This window comes from Dicentrarchus labrax, unplaced genomic scaffold (assembly GCF_905237075.1).
Source record: "Dicentrarchus labrax unplaced genomic scaffold, dlabrax2021, whole genome shotgun sequence".
In the NCBI taxonomy this organism is placed as follows: domain Eukaryota; kingdom Metazoa; phylum Chordata; class Actinopteri; family Moronidae; genus Dicentrarchus; species Dicentrarchus labrax.
The window spans coordinates 25148245-25171382 of record NW_026136705.1 but is presented as its reverse complement, the minus strand read 5'-3'; the positions used below and the strand labels follow the sequence as shown (position 1 = coordinate 25171382).

The 23138-nt window shown below is 39.2% G+C and overlaps 1 protein-coding gene across 3 annotated transcripts in view; it reads right to left on the bottom strand.

The window, feature by feature from the left end:
• Positions 1-12516: 12516 nt before the first annotated feature.
• The window catches only part of dbn1 (drebrin 1), a 116619-nt gene continuing 105997 nt past the window's right edge, over positions 12517-23138 (bottom strand). For 2 of the 3 annotated variants that reach the window (XM_051400353.1, XM_051400354.1), the window contains exons 11-15: positions 22807-22935; positions 17387-17512; positions 16710-17182; positions 16517-16616; positions 12517-15799 (exon numbers count right to left, since the gene is read on the bottom strand). In XM_051400353.1, coding sequence (XP_051256313.1) covers positions 15744-15799; positions 16517-16616; positions 16710-17182; positions 17387-17512; positions 22807-22935 — 884 coding nt within the window. In that variant the 3' untranslated portion in view covers positions 12517-15743. The remainder of the gene's footprint in view (positions 15800-16516; positions 16617-16709; positions 17183-17386; positions 17513-22806; positions 22936-23138) is intronic. The other variant, XM_051400356.1, reaches the window with a different exon arrangement.

Sequence of the window (23138 nt, the reverse complement as noted above, 5' to 3'; positions counted from 1 at the left end):
CTTTTAGGCCAAAAGCTGACATGTTGACTTTTGACGGTGAAGGTGCCGTTATTTAAAAAAAATATGATTTAGTTGTTGTTCTGTCTTTGGGCAAAGCAGTGGTCTTCATGTGTGAGTTTGGTAGGTTAGATTTTTTATGTTACACATAAGGTGTTTTACCATAGAGGCACGGTGCAAACTACAGGGGAGCCAGGGGGAGCTCAGCTTCGCTTCATAAGACATGAGCTCCCCTGAAAACACGATTTGTGAAATACTGACGATATGCTATTTTTTATCATGCATTTCTATCTTTCTGTACCTTCATAATCTTGGATAATGTCTAGAATTAGGCTATTATTGATGTATGACTCATGCATGAGGGTGATCTAATTCACCAAAGATACCGGCAGGCATTCTATTCTTACCATCACCGCTGAAGCGTAGCGGCACAATATCATAAACTTCCCTCACTTTAATGGAAACATCTTTCTTTGTCCCACTCACAGTATTAATTTCTCTTCTTGGTAGTAGAGAAAAAGTGAGCTCCCTGAAAGCCATGGTAAAGTTCACACACTGCATAGGGGCATCCAAGAGGGCACTTTTCATTATTGTAATTGATTATCAGTTTAAAGGGCAACTTCACCAGTGACACTTTGTACTGAATAAGACATTATTATGGGCATATCAGGTCTTCATGGGTTCATTCGGTTCTTATGAACTGAAACTTCATGTTGGACCCAGGTTGAGTCCAAACTGTAATATATGTAATACTCTCTTTGATTATGGCTGCTTGTTTTAAGGGACCCTGTAGAGTTTTTGAACACACGTAGCGCCATGGAGTGATGTTTCTTACGAGAGTGTCCTCGTTTCTTTTGGTATGTCATGCAGGCGTACGAGGATGCAGATACACAGTCCCACCAATAGTTTCACACTATTCCACTGACACTTGGTAACGGTAAAATGCGCCAGCAAAGGCAAGGATGAGAAAGATACTAGCAAGAAACATAAATGTGAACAATGCTGGTTTCAAAGTCACTGTTCTGTTTTGTGGTGGAGCACCATGTTGTTGCTATGTTCTTTCTACATGGGTCTGTTGAGATCAACCACATTTTGGGTCAGGTCTACAGTAATTACCCTCAGATCTATTCAGGTTTAGTCTGTCTTTGGGTCAAAAAATTCATACAGACAAATACAATATGAACTTGATGAAGGTCTTGATGGCTAAAAGGTGTTTTTTGTTTTTTTTATCTAAGCCAAGAGGGAGGCCTCATGGCTCCCTTCCTCCCCTGCACATATAAGATTGATATATATAAGACACATAAGAATGTATTGATCCCCAGGAGTTTGGTTTTTGTCTTATGAATGTAGGTCTTTTGCTATTATTCCTAATTTTGCAAACAAGCAAAATAAAGTATTGGATTTGCTTCGGGGTTTCGAAGAGGGTGACAATCAACAACAACTTTCATTAAAATAGCTGCATCGTCATCTGAACTCTTCAAGTTGTAATTCATCATAAATGAATTAAAATGTCTGTATGATACAGCACCGCTACTTTTCTAATTAGGTCAAAGGAGATGTTCTCCAGCCTTCTGTTCCTGTGAACTTGCTCTTCTGACCTCTGTGTTAACCTCTCAATTTTTCACATAAATTATTCATCAGATTATCTCTGTTCTTTTTCTCTCTGCTTCTCTCAGCTATAAATTCATTCTGAACGTCTCCATCTGCCAATCAGGAAAGCCTTCAATGTAAATTGTAGATATCAGTTTCTCTCTGAGTGAGTCACTCGTACCCTCCCTCTCCTCCTCCCTTGATTATCTCCTCTGCATCTTCACTTTCTTTCTTAATTGCACTTCCGTTGTACTTCTTATTTTTATTTTTAATTCTCTCTTCATAATCTGTCCCCGACCAAAAGAAAAGATATAAATGGTAAATTCTTTGTAATACCCAGCAGGGGACAGCTCCATTGGCTGCAAAAAAAAGCACAATAATGTGGAATCTTCTGGAGAACAGTGTACTTTTCACTTGATTTATTACCTCTTTAAACAGTGTCCTAATGAGTTTATGGTCTCAATTGTTGGTTTCAAGTCTTCTTCCATGTAACATGATCTTCATTTTGTAAGTTATGGTCCAATTTAGAGAAAAATAGACAATAAATAACTGCTGCTGTAATAGGATACTAGTCATCACAAAGTCATGACCCGCCCTCCTCAAATCTCTGATTGGCTAATACTTGTTGCCTTCATTGGTTTGGTTGGTTAGATTTAGGCATGAGGAGTGAGACTGGTAAGGGTAAACCTTGGTTCACACTGCCTACCTGAGCAGTGTGAATGAGCTTTAAGGGTAAGAATGTTATGGTAAGCCAATCAGAGGCAGAGAAGGGTGGGTCATGACTTTGTTATTGTGGGGACAAAAAATAGTGCTGACTGTTAGCTGTTAGCAATGGTCAAGCTAACTTAAGCAATCCATCAGCAGAAACCGTCAGAAGCATCATTTAGCTATTTACTGCAGAGTCAAAAAATAATGTATGTTGTGGTTTCATTTTTCTGTCCCATTGCACCTCAATTAATGTCTATCTGACATAAACTTTTAGCTATTTGACTATAGTGAGAGACCACAAACTCCCACTAAAGGTACCCAGAATGGTGACACAGACTCACAGATGACGATGAGAATTGATTGATTCACTTCACGTGCAAACCGAGTTGTCCCAGGATACAACTAACCAGAACAAAGAGAATCACTATTATATGCCTCTTTCCCAAGGGTGTCTATTGGTGACGTCTAATGTCTGATAAACAGTAGTCATAACACTTCTGATGCCCCAACTCTCCCAGAGACAGCCTTGGTCTTTGGAATGTGCTTAGCTCATGGCACACTGAATAACAACTCTCCTAACTAGGGTGAGACAACCAGAATGTGAATATATGAGAATTAACATACATGAACATAAAATACCATACTGTAAGCCTGTAAAATTAAACATGGAATAACACAACATAATACAGTTTGCTTCGTGTTCACAGAACCTTATCCCTGAATGCATTTTCCAACTACAAAAGCTTTGGTTATTAGTACGGTTGTTTCTAGTTTCATTGTAGTTTATCATGTTAACATATGTGAAAGCACTATTCTTTCTAGCCTTGGCACTTGGGGCATGATGACATATTGGCGGTCTGATGTATGTCCCTTTGTGACTCTCTCCCTCTATTAGCCCTGACCTCCTTGCTGAGCACAAGCTGTTATTCTAATGCTGCTGCTTCACTGCTGAAAGACGCAGCAGTGAGTGACAAGGAAATGGAATCTGCCACTTTGGCAAAGCCATCATAGCTGCCACTCCTTACTTCATTACTGACAAAGGTTTTCATGTTTTGAAATTGTTTCTCCGCCTCAAAACGAGTCAATTATTTCCCTTCATCTCAGCTTGTCACTCTGTAGCGGAGGAGTCAGACTTCCCAGAAACACTTGAGGTGATAGAAGTGAAAAGGAATCAAGCTCAGATATTTTTAATCCCTCATATTCAGCAATTATTAGGTGTCAGTGCCTCTGGTGGTCATGAGCATTAGTATTAGGTACCAAAACAAAGACAACAATGGCTCAAAAAGTGTCATGCCTTTAAAAGATTTCAGTTTTCAAAACAATATTTGAAACAAATGTGATTTTCTTTTTCCTCCTAACACTTCTAGTATTTGATTTAATTCCATAAAAGTGATTCACAATGTTGATTCTCGCAGCTGTGTCTCACAATGGAACCACGCAGTTAATGTTTAGCGAAAAAATCAAACGCTTGATTTAAAGACTTGACGTGTCCCCGCTATGTGTAGGCGTACTGGTAATTTGAATTTTGTATAGTCGGCTTAAAATATGCAAAAAAACAAAAGTGCACATTATCATTAAACTGTCAGCTGATTGAGACTGTGTCTGTATGCTGTATGTAGCTTGGTGCACGGTTGCATAAACAATCTTAAGTTTCAGACTTAAGTTTGTCCCTTATGCAAAATACATAAAGCCTCTAGGTTGTCTCCCTGCCTAAGTGTTTAGACTAAAGCTTTTCACAATATTTACTGCCACAATACAGCACATGTGCAGTTGTATTAATGTTGTTCTCCTCGAAGAATATGGAAAAGCATAAGCACATAATCCAGCCATAAAAAATATGCCTAAGAAAATGTGGCAAGGAGTAGCTAACTGACAAAATAGTGAAGAAATATGAAAATTACCAAACATGGACAGGACAAAAATGACCTGTAAATAACCAGTGTCATATCAATAATTTGCGTAGCCTGGGGTCGGATGTTCCATAAAGAGCGGTGCAGCAGCCGTTTTCTACCCTGCTGTAGGTGAATCAGTGTTGATTCAAAACAGAGCGACAACTGCAGCAATTTGTTTAAATGTCACATCCTCTCAGCCCTTCTCATTCCTGCCGCCACAAAATGATGGTAATAATAGTTCTAAATGATTACAATCGTTTGCGGCTCTGGTTTTCATCAAAGTGAAGAGCCTCAATAATAATGTCGCAGCCAATTATTATCATAAATTTATAGGACTATAGGTCAGGATTGGCAGTTGGTTAAAAACATAATACACTGTTGCTCGAAGAATGACATTTTCTATCCTCTATTTTGTGTAGTGTTCAGAGGTGTGATGATGTGTTTCAAGACTTAAGGGTTTGGAGTTTCGATAAGCAATCCCAAATTCCTCAGTGACAGTCTGTTTGATCCCAGCCCATCACCGCTACCTGGAGCTAAAACTCATTCCTGGCCCTGAAGTTGACATGACACAGACCCCACATGTATATTGTGCTCAATCCTATGGGATACTGACCATCTTCTTCAGAGCCACAGTGCAACAATTAACAGACTCCTGTTGAGTTCAATCTCACCTAGAGACCAAAGACGAGTTCAGGTTGAGTTGTGTCTTCAGACTTTAGGTAACAGATCTGCACTGACATATGTTAAACAAATCACAGACACTACAAGAAGCTGTCAATCATCTTGGTCATTGTCTCATTTTGTATATGCCGGTTACGCCATGGCTTCCAGCTGATGATTCACATTACATGTTCACACCTTCAGAGAATTATTTCTTGGCCTTTAGAAACCCGAGAGACAGATTGCGCAACTGAAATGAGCATCTCAGTTTTAAGACGTGCATTTCACCATGGAGGCAAACACCTTGATGATGATTCAGCCTGCGAGTTTATATAAATAGAGGGAGATAGATAGATAGAGAGGCCATTCAATACTGTTTCCACAACAGCAAATGTGCTCTTGAGTAATAAAAGATCTCGGGAACAGAAAGATTCCTCACTGCTTTTCAGTAACCAAGTGACGTCTTCATGTGTTTTCATTGTTCATCTTGTTTTTGAGATATTTTTGCACTAAAGACTGCATCTGCATCTCACATAATCATGACTCGATCACGAGTCTCGAATCACTCCGCTAGTCGAGCATGTTGGTGTTTTTTAAAAGGGTATAAACAAAGTCAGATTATTGACTTGTTTCTAATGTGATGCATATTCCATTTTAATAATGTCATATCAAAAGAACTTTTTAAAAGACTACATAAGATGTTGAATAAAAAGCCTAAAGCCAATTATTACTGCAGCGCATTAATTTAGGCTAAATGAGACAAGCAATTTTAATCATCATGAGAAGTTATTGTTACTTTTTGTTACTCGGTCCAGCTCTGTTTAAGATGCCGCTAAAGGTCCAGTGTGTAACATTTAGGAGGTTCTAGTGGCAGATAATGTTTATAGGTATGTTTTTATTTGTGTGTTTTCCACCATGTTAAAGTGCCATGCTTCTATAGTAGCTCCAGAACAGACAAGCCAACAGTTTCTGTTTTTAGTTTTAGTTTCATGGCCACCATAGTTTCTCCTACACACTTCACAGGCTGTTCTCAATCCCAGGTCGTCAAATACTGACGTGAGCGGTGTTCAGTTAGTTGCCATTCCAAAACTTCACCGCTAGATGCCACTAAACCCTACACACTGGTCCTTTAAAGTGGTCCTTCTGTATTGGTAGAAAAAGAAACGGAGCAAGTATACAGTTTGGAAGTGTTGTACTTACCATCAACAGCTAGCTTAGCACAAGTAACTTTAATGCAATAACACACTGTTTATCTTAAAAGGTTAAGTTTCAAACAAGCTGAGCTCATACTAAAAGGTGACGTGAAAGCTCATATCTGTTGTTCTCTGGTTGTTTCCCAACTGCTGGAATAGCATCACTCTGACGATCAGCTCCGCCTACGATGAGGAGGGGGTGCTATCCAAGGTTCTATATGCCGTGGAAAATGAATCAGGGGAACCAAAAGCTGAGTAGAGCAGAGTCAAGCCGTACCTTATAGCAGAAATACAACTATACATACTCTAACATGCTATTGCCCAACACTGCACGTCTTTTGATGCTCACGTTTGCTGTATCTGTACTCTCTTGTAATGCAGTATTTCCTTTTAAATCATTTTTGTTGGAGAGTTTGTCCTCACAGCAGAGTAGGAGTGCACTGAATACTGATTTGGAGAAAAGGGTTGGTTGAATATTTACCTTTTCTACCAAGCAACAATCTCAGAGTGTACGTGACATGAATAGACTTAAATTCATGGAGTGTTTCTTTGAAATATTTCTATTCACGTCTCCGGGAGCAAAAGTCTGAGGTGTGAAGTCTTGTAGCTGACAGGGGGCAGTTATTTATTCTAAAAGGTCATGACATTGATGACAAAATTATGAAGTTTTCTTGGCAACAATCTGAGACTTTGACATTCATTGTGACTTCTTCTGCCGGCACAGGATGACATTTTTCCAAACAAACACTGAACACGAAAAACAAAACAAAAGCAAAAAAATACACCACTGAGATTTTTCTCCTCCGTCAAACCTGAGTCAAACATTTAATATCGAGCCTTGGATGGCATCTGTGAGAGTGTGTGTTGCCTGGCAACCTGCTCAGCCTTGTTTACATGTAGTAAAGAGAGAACATCAGTCCAGCCCTCCAACGCTCTGTCACATCGCTATGGCAACGGCTGAGCAACCTCCCTCCCCTCCTCCTCCTCCGCTGTCCTCTGATTAGAGCGTCTGAGGCGACCATGTTGTCCAGCTGACCACACCCACTGTTACATCACAGCTGGAGGTGAGCTGTGAGCCAGAGGCGTTCACAGATCCTCCCGTAGTCATGACTTCTGCCAACATGCAGGTTTCACTCGGATATCAGATAGAAACGTGATTCTAAATCAAGTTTTCTGTACTTGCAAAGGGCCACAGGTGGGAGTCAAACCCTTGGCTGCTGTATAAAGGACTCAGCCTTGGTACATGGGGCGCCAATTCTACCAGGTGAGCTAATAGGATGCCTCAAGGAGAAGTTTTCTACCTTTTTGACTTGTCTAAGCTCATCTCACTGTGGTGGCTGCCACTTGGTTGGGCCCCTACCTCCTGGAAGAGCACTGGGACCTTTAAAGGTTTAGTGTGTAACATTATGGAGGATCTATTGGCAGATAATAACTATGTTTTCATTAGTGTATAATAGCCTGAATATAGAAATCTGTGTGCTTTTGTTACCATAGATCCGCCATGTTGAACCACCATGTTTCTAGGGACAAACCAAACACTGTCTCCATAGGGGCTTTCGTGTTTTTCGTGGCCACTGTAGTTTCTCCTTTGCACTTGGAAGCGAGGGGTGAAACAGGGGGATTGAGATCACACAGACAGATTAAGATTTTACAAACAAAACATGATCATTTAATAAAATATGATATTGCTTACTCTCCTTACACTCAGGTGCCCCTCATTGGGGATGATTGGTTGGTGGTCCTGCACACATATTTAAGGAAGGTTGGAGAAGCAGGAGCTCTCTCTCATCTGGACAAGCAGCCTCCTGATCCCATCAGTTAGTTTCTTTTCCACTTTAGTTGAGTAGTTTAGTTGTTTTATTCTTTGAGGATGGAGGTCTGGTAGTCCAGTTTTCGGATCTTTGTTTCTTTGTGAGGTCTGGGTCCTATCGTCTGCTGTGTGGCTGGCCCGACCTCCAGACTCCCATAGTTTCTGTTAATTACTGGCATTATTTGTAATTCAGTATTTTTTTTAAACTAATTATTGGGTTATGGTGCTTCATGTTGTTTGAGAGACATGTTTATTTTGTGGCTGTTCACACATTATTAAGTCAAGTCAAACAGTCTCTTCTAAATGTTGTTGCCGTTCTGTTTTTTGAGAGTTAAAGTGTCTAAAAGTGTCACATTCTTGATCCGACTGTAGTGAAGTCAGTGGAGCTGCTGCTTTTCAGTGTCTGAATGAAACCTGGGAAACAAGAGAAATTACTCCTTTGCTCTTTTTGTCTCTGTTTATTCAGCTCAAACGGATTTTGCTGTGACATTTCACCATTGTAAATTTTGTTGTGACCTTGCCTCAAAGAAAAACTCCAGTGCACATTTTCCAATTTAACAAACTGGAAAGGTTGTTTTTGTTTTTTACATCCTTCAAATGAAATTAAAAACATGAAAACCACCAAAAAATGTGAGATGCAAGCTTTTTAACAGAAAGGAACAAGAATAAAACACCCAACAAAACTCTACAGTGATAAGACTCAAGTTCATCCAAACTCAAAATGACAATAGGGGCCTCAGGGAAGGGAAAAGAAGCACAGAAAAGAACACACAAGTACACACTTAAGTCTTTTAATAACATACATCAGCACTTCAGCATGTCACAAAAGATCTTGTTCGTATGTAAGTAAACATTATTTGAGAAGCAGATGGAGAAATCTGAAAATGGAAGAAAAGAGAAATATTGTAAAGAGACAAAAGGCCTTATGGGTGAAGTTATTCTTGTTTCAAAGGGGGGTGACGGGGGAGTTGTACTTGTTGCAGCTGTACAAGCTGTAGTATGTCTCCTTGTATTGCAGTAGTTAGAGATTATTAGACCCTGTTAGGAGCAGTTAAAGGGGACATGAGCGTCTGGTAAAGATGCAGAGTTAGATTCTCAGATACAGCTGAGACGTAAATATTCTGGGAGATGGGCCATGATACGTAGTATGACTATGATCTGGGATCAGTGCTAGGAAAAAGTTTGATGGGTAAATATAACCGATTTTATAATATATAAACTTAATATTCCCTTGAATTAAAACATTTAATGAGGAACCGGAGTCCCCTCCGAAACCTCATCCATGGTTTTCCACAGTGGTGTTTTTCCTGTCAGGCCCCAGAGCAGCTCGTTTCTCTGAAGACGCACTGAGTGAAATGAGGTGGAAAAAAACCTGCAGCCTCTCGGGCCTCCATTCAGAGTCGCTGTCACAGAGTTTAATCAGAGCTCATTTCCGCTGATTAATGAGTGATTAGAGGAGGCTGCTCCGAGTGGCCAAACCGATTGATTGGAGAACCTTTGGAGTATTCCCATCTGTCAGCCCAATTACAGTTAACCTGCCCCGCCTTCCCTCTCAACCTCCACATCACCCGCTACAAACAACTCAGAGGAAACACTTCTCCCCCCCCTTAAAATCAGTTTAAATGCCTTGTTAAAGGGACAATAACATGAAATGGATCAATCTTAACTATAATTTTAGCTCCAACCCATTAGGGTCAAGGGTATGAAGACGTATTAACGTACAGCAATAATAGCAACCGCAATAAGATTTAGTTCAAGGATTAATACAATCAGACAAAGCTATTTATATGAAACTACTGTAATCATTTATAACCTTTATTCCTCCTTGGTTTTACTTAAAGACATGAGGAGATGCTGAAATCTGGTTTAAAAGTCACAAAAAACTCCAGAGCTTATCCCAACTTAGGCCTGATGTCTATTATGGGAATTAAACATTACTCACAAATGATAGGGTTGACTACTTGGAATTGAAATAGGACATAGTTACACGCTCTCTTCTCACATAAACTAGTGAATATGAAGGGATTCCATTGGAAAAGTGGAATAAACAGCATGTAACCTGAATTATCTGCAGTTTACCTTTAAATGAAAACAACTGTCAGCCAATAAGGGTCAATACATGTGTAGATATAAAACCTAAAATCATTCAATTTAAGCTTTCAACAAAAAATGTAAAATGAACAATATCACATTCTGAACTGTGACAGGTTTAAAAACACAATCATGAAACCTGAATAATATGGGACGTTAAAACTGAACCATCAGGCGGCTCCCAAACCTGTTAATCATGTTGTTAAGATGAATAATAAATAAAATCTATCAAATTTAATAGACCTCAAGGTCGTTGTCATGACACATTGGTGGAAGAACAGATGAATGGAGGGGGAATTAAACTCTAGTTTTATTATTATTAGCTACAAGCTATATGAAAATATTCCTGAAATGACACCAAAAGAAATCTCTTCTAAACATCAGCAGAAGGAAAAGTGCTCCAGAGGTTACAGATGATCATATATGACATATACTGTCAGTTTATTAAGACCAGAGTGAAACATGAGGACAGGAAACTAACAAACATCCTCTCAGAGAGACAGTGCAGAGGTAGGTCTAGCAGTCAAATGGAAATACATTGGTGCTATCTAGTGGTGGAGGTGTGAACTACAAAACAAGTCAGATCATTTAACTTTATTTAAGTTATTTTGCTAAAATAAGTTTGAGACGTGCTGCTGTGGTTTGATTTATATCTCTGAACATGTTAAACTGATTTATATGTTTCCATGGCCACGTTTCCTTCAAATTGAATGATGTTTGTATTGTGTTTTCTGATCTGAAGCTCATGTGATGACAGGATGATGGTTTCCAGTGACAGTGGCAGAAATAAAACTCTTTTCTGATCAGCTGTAGATAAGATTTGGTTAGGTTTAGACACAAAAAACAACAGGGATTGGGTTTAAATTACCTACTCCATAAAGAATAGTGGACCTTCATCTTCATGGTTAAAATAATCCAATGTTGATTCTTGGATAGAAGTCAAAAATCAAGATAGATGTCACATCCATCCACCCCAACCTACCCCTTCTGGCTCGTCACCTGACTTCCTCCATTGTTCCTGAGGGTCATGGTTCCTACAGACACTAGAGGGTATGCAAGCCCTGACAGGTAAGTAAGGAAAACAATTGCAGCCTCTCACTTGAATGTAAACCTGCTGTTTTGGGGGGTATTTGCTGAAACATCTGTTGCTTTAGTTTGTCTTTGGAGGACAGTGTCAAGCATCAGTTACATCACAAAAACCCACCCTGCAATCACCTTGGACGAAGTGGTTCCTCCAGTGGCCACTAGATGTGACTGAAAAGACAAATTCTGACTGTATTAAAGTAAATTTAGAGAAAAAAAAATGAGACAAAACCTTTTCTTTTTAAATACAAATTAAAGACCTATTTTACCAACACGTTAAAGAGTTGATTTGTTTGTCTTTGTGGTGATTATTAAAAATATTGTTCCCTGTGTTTTAGGGCATATTTGCCTGTATCTTTTTTCTGTAGTCCACGTTTATTTGACACAAATGACAGCACTGCTAGAAATTGTGAGACCCTGAAAACAGCTGAAGAACAACTCCGACACAATAAATATCTATAATCACAGACATGTTTCAGGGTCCTTGTTCAGCTGACTTATTCTCTGGCTTCTGAGGGTGAAATGAATAGAGCTAAATACAGAGTAATCCTGCAGTCTGCAAGAAATAACTTGCCTTCTATATCAATAAAACATTAACTATAGATACATATATAGGCAATGGAAATATACTTACTTATTTGATTTTGAAATGCTATGTTTACACAGAGCCAAATATTCAGATTATAATTGGTTTAAAAGCCCACACAGAGTAACAATATCAATCAGACTAAACAGGCCCAAACCGACTGAAATCTCAATTGGTTGCAGAGGTGTAGTTTAGAAACTTTTCATTAACCGATTAAAAGAAAAAATGTAGTCAGCTTACTATATGCCAAAACATGTATTGTACTGTTGTGGAATGAGATTCACAGACCAACTCAATGGGTAAGGCAGATGTTATCAAGCTGTCTATCAGAAAGGATAAACAGCTTGTATTTGAGAACATATGGCGTCCCTTTATTAATTACATTAAGGATTTAGATTTCCCAGCAGTGGATGACTAATCTCTGTGAACAATGCGGTTTCTGACCTAGTAGAATTTTCTCTTTCAAATATTTGTTTTATTTTGCATCTTCTTACAAGTAATATAGTCAATTTTGGATAGATTACCATCTGTTTTGAAGGTTTTTTGTAAGTGTTATGTTTATTTTTTCCCCTTTATTGTTCTTCTTTGTGTAAATGCAGCGATCTTATGATTTATTGATTATATGAATGTAAAAGGCTGTATTTCAAGGTGTTAAAAATGTAAATAAATAATACAGAAAATGGCAGCTTCCAAGCTGAACTTCATGACTTCTTTCTGTGCTTTAACACCAGATTGTATTAGTCCACATCCCATGTAAACAATTGACCAGAAATCTTCAATCAGAACGAAAAAGTGACTGACGATGTAACCTTGAACACTTCTCAGCCACATTTAGGATCAAGATTTCTTATAGACTCTCCAGAGACATGTTCACAGTTATGAATGATGAGACAAAAAATGGCAAAATAAAATGAAGAGTTGCATATTTATTCACTAATTGAGCCTCATTTTACAGAATTTGATATAATTTGGTGAATGTCGGATGTGGACGCGCCCCTGATCGTTCAGGATTCAGAGGTATAAATCAAACCGGGTCTCACATCAGGATTTGCTGGTCTGTGAACGAACGAGCCAGATAATCTGAGCAGCTTCCCATCAGGTGAACACACACAGTATCCAGGTGCTCTACACACACACAGGTGTTATTATTGCCTAGGAGTTTTTTATTTTCTACAGGAATTTACAGCAAAAAAAGACTAACACTGTTGTTGCTAATATTCAAAAAGGTCCTGAAAATCAATTCTAGCACACTTTTTGACAGGTATTAAAAACACACACACCTCCTGCCTCAGCCCGCCCCACCTCTCACTCCAGTTTCCAGGGCAACTAAATATCACATCAATAAAAAATAAATGAAATACATACGGTGCTTTTTGCATTGGCACAGAACAAAAGCAGTCGGGCAGCAGACGTGGGTCAGTATTTAAAAGTGGCTTTTAGTTGTGGGGGGGTTGAGCTACGTGGAGAACCAGATGTAATTTTCTTTGCTTAAAATGTTCTGGTATTTGTTGTCTTGTCCATCCCACATGCACAGATGTTTGTAACTGCATTTTAAAATACTGAGACTGAGCACATGTGGTCTGAGTTTCCAAATATCAACTACTTAGACTTCAGTTTCAGCTCATCAACTCGGGGCCCTCGGGATCTCTGCTTCTCTTCATTTCTCACCAACAGACCTTCACTCTGCAGAATTTGCAGATATTTTTACAGTCGACTTTAGCCTGCTTAGGTGCTTTATAGGTCTGGTTACCTCATATGGAAACAATCACAGAAGAGAAACAAAGTCCAATGGTGGCATCCCTTCCTACAGTGGCTGAAGTTTTACAGAAGGCCTTAATACTGTTCTGGTGATTCTTCTGTAAAGTTAGGAACTTACAAGACACACATAAAAATCAAAGACGGAGCAGAAGAGGCTGAAATCTGCTAACTTTTAGTCCCTAACGGTGGTGAAGGAAGGATTCAGACACCTCACATTCTGTCGTAATGCAATACTCACAGGGTCCATGTGTTTATTTAAAGCGTTATTGACTGCTGTTATTGTTGGCTGTGAAAATATTTCTTCCTAAAGCAACTCCAGTGTCCTTTTTCTGTGTTGAGTTACATTACAGAGGTCAGATGAAACTAATATGAGGCTTTAGATAAATCAAGCAGGAATGTTCCAACATTAAATCCTGTAAATTCACACTTAAGACTTTGAAACACTTGATTTATCTGCTTATCTTTGATTCAGCTGAACTTTTGAGAATAGTTTTAAGATGGACTTAAAAATGTGAACTTGTCCTTCAGGTAAAATCAGCAACACCACACTCAGATGTTTCCAATGAAAATGTTATTTAAAAAAAGTACTTCAGAAAGTAAAGGAAAAGCAGAAAATAGCTCCCATGAGTGAAGCACTGATATATGAAATATTATTAACTGATCCTTTATTTTGAATCTACAGCTGACAGATTATATAGTGGAGCTGAAGTATAAAATAAAACACTCAGATTTGTACTTAATACAGTACTTGAGACAGTGTGTAGTCCACCATTGGTCCCAATGGGTCAAGCTCCAAAAACACTGGATCTTACACTTCCCATGATGCAACTCAATAGTGTCTTTTGTTAGACGCTTCTTGTCTGGTAAACAAAACCTTTTGGTGTGATTTTTACATAGTTAGTATAGTATAATATATCAATAAAGGTGTTTCATGGCTGCTTAGATCTCCATAAACTCTACATTGTGCAGAATGTGTGAAGCCTCTTAGACTAATTCTGGATTTTGGGATCTATAATTTAAATTGAACTGTAAATTTGACCCGATCACATCAATACATCTGGTTCTCCATGCAGATTAAAACAAAGAAGAAACAAAGTGATATTTGTAGGCATCGTGTGGCCCAAATTTGCTTCCAACGGTTTCATCCCAACTTCCCTCCTTCATCCATAATGAGTGGGACATTAACAGATAGAAATAAACATTAAAACTATTATTATTTAAAACCTCCCTGACTCTGAAGAGGAACTGTGCCGACTGTTGTCCATAAATGAAGGACCAGCTGGGAAATTTCAGAATAATGAGAATCATACAAAGGATTCATTGTTATTTTTTTTACTGTGCACAAGCTGAAGGTGGCTTCATGTTCATTACCACAAAGCCAAACTCTCCTAAAAAACTGTTAACACTTGGAAAAATATCTACAGTATATTCATCTAGATTGGACGCTCGTGTAAATATAGAAGTGGGGTAGAAACAATGGATTTTATGGAACCAGAAAGGGGAGGGCTGATTGAGAAGCTGCAGTTCATCCACAAGGAGGCAGAAAGGAGAAATAAAAGTGCACTGAAAAAAGCAACCAGATTTACAAGCCATTTAATCTTGAATTCAGTCTTAAAATCATACAAAAGGAGTGAAAAAGGTCAAAAAGGAGCGACAATTAGAATTTTTACCTTGAGAATAGATTGGACTTTGTCAGGATTCCCTCAGCTGTTAGTGAAAGACGTTAAGATTCAGCAGAATAAATTAAATATTTCACCTTTTTTTCCCCAATAAAGTGAGGACTAAATTACAAGATTAACTGACTTGCAGAGGTGAATATTTTGTGAGGAAGGCAGAAAGAAGGAGGGAGGTGAAAAAGAGGTAAGAAAAGAAAGAGAGTGAAGATATACATGGCAGCTGTAATGATCCACTGTATTAGTTTTATAGGGTGTTATTAAAGCACTACAGACTAGGTGTGTCGGCTGCCTGCCACACACTGGGCTTCATCGTCTCTAATATGCAGCAGTGCGCGCTACGTTCATGTGTAATAAATCATTTACACAAACAACGTCCCCCCGCTCCCAGCTATTACATCTGCATAGCAAAAAAAAAAAAAGAAGAAGAAAAAACAAATAAATAAAATAACAAACACACAGAAAAAAAACCCATAACTGAGCTTTCAAACCTTCTTTAACGATAACTCAAACCTTTTTTTCGGTGGCTACTGTTTTCTTGTCCTCTAAAAGATAATACAGAAGTAGTTTTGATGCAAGATTTGTTATTATTATTACTTTTTTTTTGTTTGTTTGTGTTTTGTTTTTTAGAAAAAAATCTGTTTCTTCATGAAGCGCACTTCCTACTTCCTCTTGGTCCGGTGGTGGTGTCTGATTGGCCGCTTAGTCATCGTCATCGTCAACCACGGGGTCCGTGTCCCAGCACGTAATGTCAATCTCTGTACGCACACACACAAACACACAAACATGCTTGTTGAGTTAATTTATTCTAGATAACTAAGACATCATTGATTTCTGGTATGATAATGGTGATATGTGGCTGCATTATATTAATTATTATTTTATTGGTTTTAATTCTATTTATTCATTATTATTAATTGTATTGTTTTTACCTCCTCTATTATGCCTGTCCTTTATTCTTATTTTATCTGTCTTGCATGGTTTTTCTTCATTTTTTTCTTTATATAAATAAAGTTTAATACAATTATTATTATTATTATAGAGAGGTGTTTCTGTTATTTTTTCTACCCTCACTGGACACAATAATTAAAACACCCGTCAGTATACAGCTAAACAGCACCACAAACTACAACCTTACATATGGTCGCCAAATGGGGACATGTCACCTGAAAACCCTCTACAATTAAACATACTATACATTCTCAAATAAAGCCAGGTGTCCAAATACTGGCTGAGCCGGCATTAAATAATAAAGGCCAGTCGCTAATAAAACCGGTTACTTCTTGGAGATCATGGACACTTAATCCAAAAACCGAGCAAACTTGGAGTGACTAGAAATAATAAGTGAATGAAAACAGGAGTGGTGAGTATAAAATGACTATATTGCCGTGTAAAAGTACATTATACTATTATAAATAATGAATAACATCAAATAAAAAGGCATTTACAGTCTTCTTTTCAGATAAGTATCTCACCTGGTGGCTTGTTATAAAAGACCGGTGCAGGTTTAGCTGAAGACTCCTCTGATTGGCCAAATTCTTCCTCCTGTGATTGGCTGAAATAGCCCTCGCTCGCCTATAAGAACCAACAGAGAGAAGACAACAATCAACCAACAAAAAGACAGAAAACCTCTTTTTAGTGCACAGCAGCAGCATTAACCTGTCTGACCTGAGTCCCTTCTTTCAGCAGCGTCTCCCCATTGGTCATCAGCAGCTGTCCGTCATCCAGCTCCTGCCTCTCCCCGGATGCATGCTGCAGTGCATGCTGGTAGCTGAGGGTCATCTGGTCAGAGGCCGTCACGTCCACCAGACTAGAGGGGTCGTCCTCTGGGGCAGTGCCCGAGCAGAAGGTCCCGTCGATCATATCATCGAAGCTAAGGAGGGGCTGAGGCTTGCCAGTGGCGGCGGCGGTGCTGGGCGGGACGTTATCATGATCGCCCATCAGGTCTACCAGATTGGAGGACTGGGACGGGTTAGGGGGAGCACCGGAACTGCTGTCCCACAGGTTGACAAGGCTGTCTGTCCCGGACTCCCACACAGAGAAGTCGGAGGAGTCTCGGGCCTGCGGGGCGACACTCTGCACAGGCTTGGTGGGTGTCGACTCCTGGACCGGTGGTTTCTGCTCCTGCTTTGGCACCGAATCTGGTGGTAGAAAACAAGCACAACACCAATTTAATAATAATTCATTAATTTTCCTCTTAACCCAGTCCATCACCAACTGATTTGATGATTTGCAGCTCTTAAGATGTATAAACATCTACGTAACTGGACTAAGTTTGTTTGAAGGTTGAGTATATTTTAACCTGTGGCGAGGACTCGTTCTTGACTGTTCACTTTCACTCTTACCCCACTCATCTCTGCAGTCCTCCTCATCCCTGCTGAAGTCTTCTTTGATGGGCGTGGTGACTATTTTAGGAATGGGTGACACGGCGGCCATGTTGCGCTCTGTCCTCGCTTCGTCATCATTGTCCCCTATAGGGACAAAATGGTACAACAACATCGAAAAGGTACAGAACAAAAGTCCTCTCCACATACGCCCTAGAACAACAAAATCACCCTCATTAACCAGATATGTTGAACTAACACAGAATGTTGCGGATTAACTTAAAGGTCATGCTGTAATAATGGACATCGATATGTTTTTAAGAAAGGTTTTCTTCATTGAAAGTATAACAGGAATCTTCAATGCTGTAAAGCTGTCTGATTTTCGAACCTACAGTCACATCCTGTGTTACTTCAACACAATAAATCACAGCAATCACATCACTTTTGCCATCACACAACCAGCAAACAGACAGATACAGTCACAGAGCCTGTTTTCAGACCTCTGAACACCCACATCTCAAATACTGTCGAGCATTTCAAAGGTCATGTGGAGGATGGACTCCTTAATTGCATTTAAAGTTATATTTTATTTCAATATTTAATCTGTAGTAGATGAAAAAGTGTAGAGCAAAGTGAAAGACAAAAGTCCCAAAATGACCTTTTGCTCTCCGTCATGTTTGAGTACCAATCTTGGTGGTAAAATACAGCTCGGCTCTAGGAATGCCAATGTCAGTCTGCAGATCAGCTGGTCACCACTTTGGTCCCCAGAGGATGAATCCTAATGACTTTGGTGATCCTTTGACTTTTCATCTAGTGCCACCAATAGGTGCATTTCATTTTACATATCCAGTTAAATATTTAGTTATCTACAAGCTGGATTAGCATTTTGGTACAGACATTCATGGTCCCCAGAAGGTGTATCCTAATGACTTTGGTGATCCTCTGACTTTTCATCTAACCTTCACTACCAAAAAAAAAAATTTTTTGGCCAAAAAATAACAAATAAACTCTGTCTAGAGCCGCAGAACATATATGAGCCTAATCATTCTCTGCAGATCAGGCATACTTGGCCAGCAGTGTTGGTTGTGTAAGCAATTTCCTTTTCATAGCCTAGTTAGGGAGACTCAAGACCAGTAGCCAGTGTTTGATTGATTTGATTGATGTTCAGCAAAATATAAAGGAGAGGTGCCAACATTTCATACATTTTATGCTAAAGCATTTTTTTAATTTGGTGTGCGATGGCTACACACTTTAACAATTGAGGAATGTCAGAATTCCATGATAAATGAAAAGGTTAAAAAAAATGTGTTACTCATTTCCATACAATTATTTTTCAAAGCCACTGGAGAGAGGCTAAAGAGTCACATCCTGCTCCAAAGCCACAGGTTGTCTACCCCTGATCTAGTGCCATCATCAGGTCAAAGTTTTAATTTCTCCACTTTAATTTGGTTTATTACCTAAAAACTAACCACATTTCCTTTAGCCTCAGCTGCCCTTTCTGTTTAGTGCTAATTAGCAGCTGTAAAGATCCTGACATTATACCTCAGCATGTTAACATTTAGCACAAAGTACCTCAATACAGCCTCACAGATCTGCTAGTTGTAAACTCTTGTCTTGTTCAACCCTCTCTTTGGATTGCAGTGTAAGACGTAAGTGCAACAAACACGGGGCGGATTGTCATGTGACACTCAATTGATGCCCATAGTACACACTGGACATGTTATACAGACAGAAGAGGTAGTCAAGAGCCTGGGAAGTTGAAGCAAATTGATAAATAGTGGCATATTCCAACAAGTATATGGGTCACCAAAGCCAAGACATAATCACTATAATCCAGCAAGTAATGAAACATTCATCAGATATCCTCTGAACATTCATCAATATGCCATCAATGTAAATATGAGTCACAGTCACAATGCTGAGACGACGTCCAGGAATACAACTCATAATGACAAACATCAACACAGTGTCAGTTACGGCCAAGAGAATCACTTTTCACAATGAAAACGTCACTTTTTCTCAGATGTTCGATGATTTCATGCTTGTTGGAGTCAGACGTCCTGTTCAGAGACCAGAACAAGATTTCCCAGAGGACACGAACACAATAGACCACAGACGAAGAACAACGGAGTCACTTTGACGGGAAACAAACGGCTGACTGAGATGTGCGACCCTGTTAAAAATGACAAATCACATCCAGCTCAGCGGAGGTCTTGCATGGGTGGGTTCTCCAATTCACCTGGTGCTCAAAAACCGCTCTAATAATGGATAATGGAAAATTGCCAATACCATTTTTATATTAAAGGAGAATTTAGAGATACTTGGTTTTTATCGTCAGCTGTCACTAGGAACAGGGATGAACTGGTTCTTTGCCCACCCAGCATAATATCTGCCTTCACAGCACCTCTATACATGCAACAACACACACTGTGGGTCATAAAGGTGGTCTGCATGATTTTGCCCAGTAACTACATTATTGCTATCCATATCCTAAATTGTTGATTCTCCCCAAAACAACTAATGTTCTGCCTTCCCTTTAGTGGTGTTTAGCCATGCAGACACTTTTGGTTTGTCAACATTTTGAGATATCTCAGATTTCTGCCTCCACCCCGATACAATGGAGATAAATGGGATTTTGTGTCTGTGGTGCTCTCAGCATTGATCAAAGTGACATTTATGAAATTCAACTTTGAATTGCAACATGATTCATGATTAGTGTGGGAATGATAATTTTTGCATCATAAATTCAATTTTCGCTGAAAAAAGCACAAGTATTTTGTCACACATTTCAAGTCTCTATTCCCACCTCCTGCTACGTCATGAATATTTCTCTAGAGCTGCCCCTGTGTCTGCATGGATAGATACTATGAGAGATCAGTAAGACTATATACTTTTTTGTTAACTGACCCTTAAAACTAATAAACATTTAGTTGCCTTGATGTTATTGAGAGAATGACGAAAACTCGTCTTCTTTAATACATTTAGGGAATTGAAAACATCCGATATTTGGCTTTTTTTTTACAATGTCCTTGTTTTTGGTTTGTTTGCTGGATAACTTTAAAAAGTTTCTTAAAGGAACGTAGGCAGTACTTTCAGGTGTTTGATACTTTTAATGGGCTAAAACATACAAAATCACCGTTATGGTCTTCAAAAAGAATGACAACTAGATCAACTCCACAGAGGTCACAGGGCAAAGATCCATATTCAGTCAAAGGCCCACAAACAGCGGTTGCGACTGACGGACGATTCGACGACGTCACACACACACACACACACACACACACACACACACACACACATTCATACACAAACACTCACAGGTCGATCAGTCGGTCAGGATTAAAAGCAGCAGGAGGAAGTGTGTGTATGGGTGTTTGTTTGCAGGGAGGTGATGCAGTCCAGGATCAGAGGCAAGAGATTGAGGATCAGAAAAGGAGGGAGGTGAAAGAAAACCAATGAGGTCCTGTAGTTAAAGTAACAGCTCTTCATCCCTGAGAGAAGTAAAGTCACCTTGTCGCTAATATGAACCATAAAACATCAGAAAAAAAAAACAGCTGACTGGACGACATCTAAAGGATGAAGACTGACGTGACGACAGACTCAACATCTATCACACAAACCGACAAACAGCTTTATGGTTTACAGCCATAAAAAGATATTTTATTATTGAGTGGCAGTTAGTGAAATGCTTGTGCGTGTGTTAGCCTGTTAGCTTAGCAAGGAAGGTTACAAGCTGAAAGGCAGATGAGCCAAAACTGTGTTATGGTTTAATAGAGACTACCTTGGCTAAGAATAACAAAACAGTTTAAGGCTCAAAATGCTTTTTTTTAAAAATATCCTATAGGTAGAACATAATACTGACACAACCATTCTAAAAATACATGTAAAGGATTTTTTAAAAACACAACAAAAGTTGGATTTCGTTTGGCTTTTCTTACTTGATATTAAGGATTTTTGCTCTTTTACTACTGAATTACTTGCAGTTATTTGGTTTTCAGTGTTTGATAAAGTTGCTACTGCTAAATATTTTAATTATTTTTTATTTTTCTCATAGTCAACAAATCCCATGAAAGGACCAAAAACCCACAATGTAAATCTTTAAAAGCACCTCACAAATGTATAGTTTAATTTTTTTTTTTTAAATAAGTAATTTCCTCAAACTGTTTTTTTTCAAACAAACAGGAGAAAATAATGCATTTGTTCGGGACTATTTTTAGCGGCGATTAATCCACATTTCGTGCTCTAGTCAGTATTTGGGGCAGCAGGACGGTGTACGTGTGATTGAGTCAAAATAAACTACAGTGTGTGTTCATGGTAATGAATATGTCAGTGCAACAGTGTGACTCACTGACATGTTTTTAAACGTTTCTGGACAAAAATGGAGCTCTATGGTACAGAGGAAGAAGATACACACACACGATACTTGTTAATAGTATACATTCATTGTTGGTTTGGGTCTTTTTAAGGGACTTGTTGACAAGAAGAAGACTCACTCAAATATCACTTCCAGAATTTCAAATATGAGAATCACCTGCTTTAAAATAACATAAATAAATCGATGGGGATGAAAGTTGTCGTTCAGTCTTTGGGAACGGAGGGCAGGGTAGGGGGTGAATTCGGTGGGAGGAGGTGAGGTGGTTTTAAGGGGTTGGTGCGCAGATGTGTGGCTTGTGAAAGTGTGTGTGTGCTAATTTGAGTGAATTATGGAAAGGAAATACTAAAACTGAGATTATGAAAATGCATGTGGACAGAAAAAGTGGTAAACCGTGTTTGTCGGAGAGGCCTCACTGCTTACTGATTGTCTCTCAAGACAGATGGTACAACAATTTGAAAATGTGCCCACCTCCTTTATTGAGTAAAATTTTGATGTTTACTTCTGTTATTTTATACTAGAAACTAACAAAGTATCATCAGATCTGACCAGCTAACCTCAAATTTCCCCTCTGTTTCTGTTTTCTTCAATGTTGGAAGAAAGTCTTGCTGTTAGAAAATTACAGTTACCTTTCCTTGTGGAAATACAACTGTCACACTGATTTCTGATGAATCAAAATACCTTTTAACTAAAAGGGCTTTTCCAGAAGTCCTGTAGTAGTCCTGTAACGTTCTTGTCCCAAATTTAAAGTGGAATTTTTTTGTTCATTTTCTCTCTGTGGAGGTTTATCTGCACACTAGTACCCCGATGTGATCAGGTTTTTGGAGTTTTCTGGTTGTGTTTGAGAATAAGACTCAAAACTGGGATATTAGTGTGCATGTAAATGTTCCCTGTGTATTTAATCGCTCACATTTTTAATTCACATGCAGTTTCATTCTCCTTTAGTGTTTCAACTTCAGCCTCCATATTTGTGGAGGGGATTTGTGTCTGGGGAGGGATGTTCGAAACAATCTGCTAGTGTCCATCGGTCTTCTTCTTCTGCTGTTTATCGGTTATGTGCTGTACCTACCGGCTGCAGCAGCGGGCTGCGTCCGTGCGTGTGGCGGGGTACGGAGGGGCGACGTGCGCCAGGGTGGGGGAGTCGGACTGGGGCTGCTGGGACTGTGCTGCTGCCTCAAGAACGGGCTGTCCAAGCGGCCTGGTGGTCGGGGGACGACACACAGCCACACACACCCGATCACGAAGATTCAAACACAAACATGTAACAAAAGACACGAAGCGACGCACCAGGACAGAGAGATGTGGGGAAGATGGACGAGACAGGAAGACAAGACAGACAAAAAGCAAAAGAGGGAGGGAGAATAGAAAGAAGAATACAGGAGAGGTCAGAGTCAAGACATA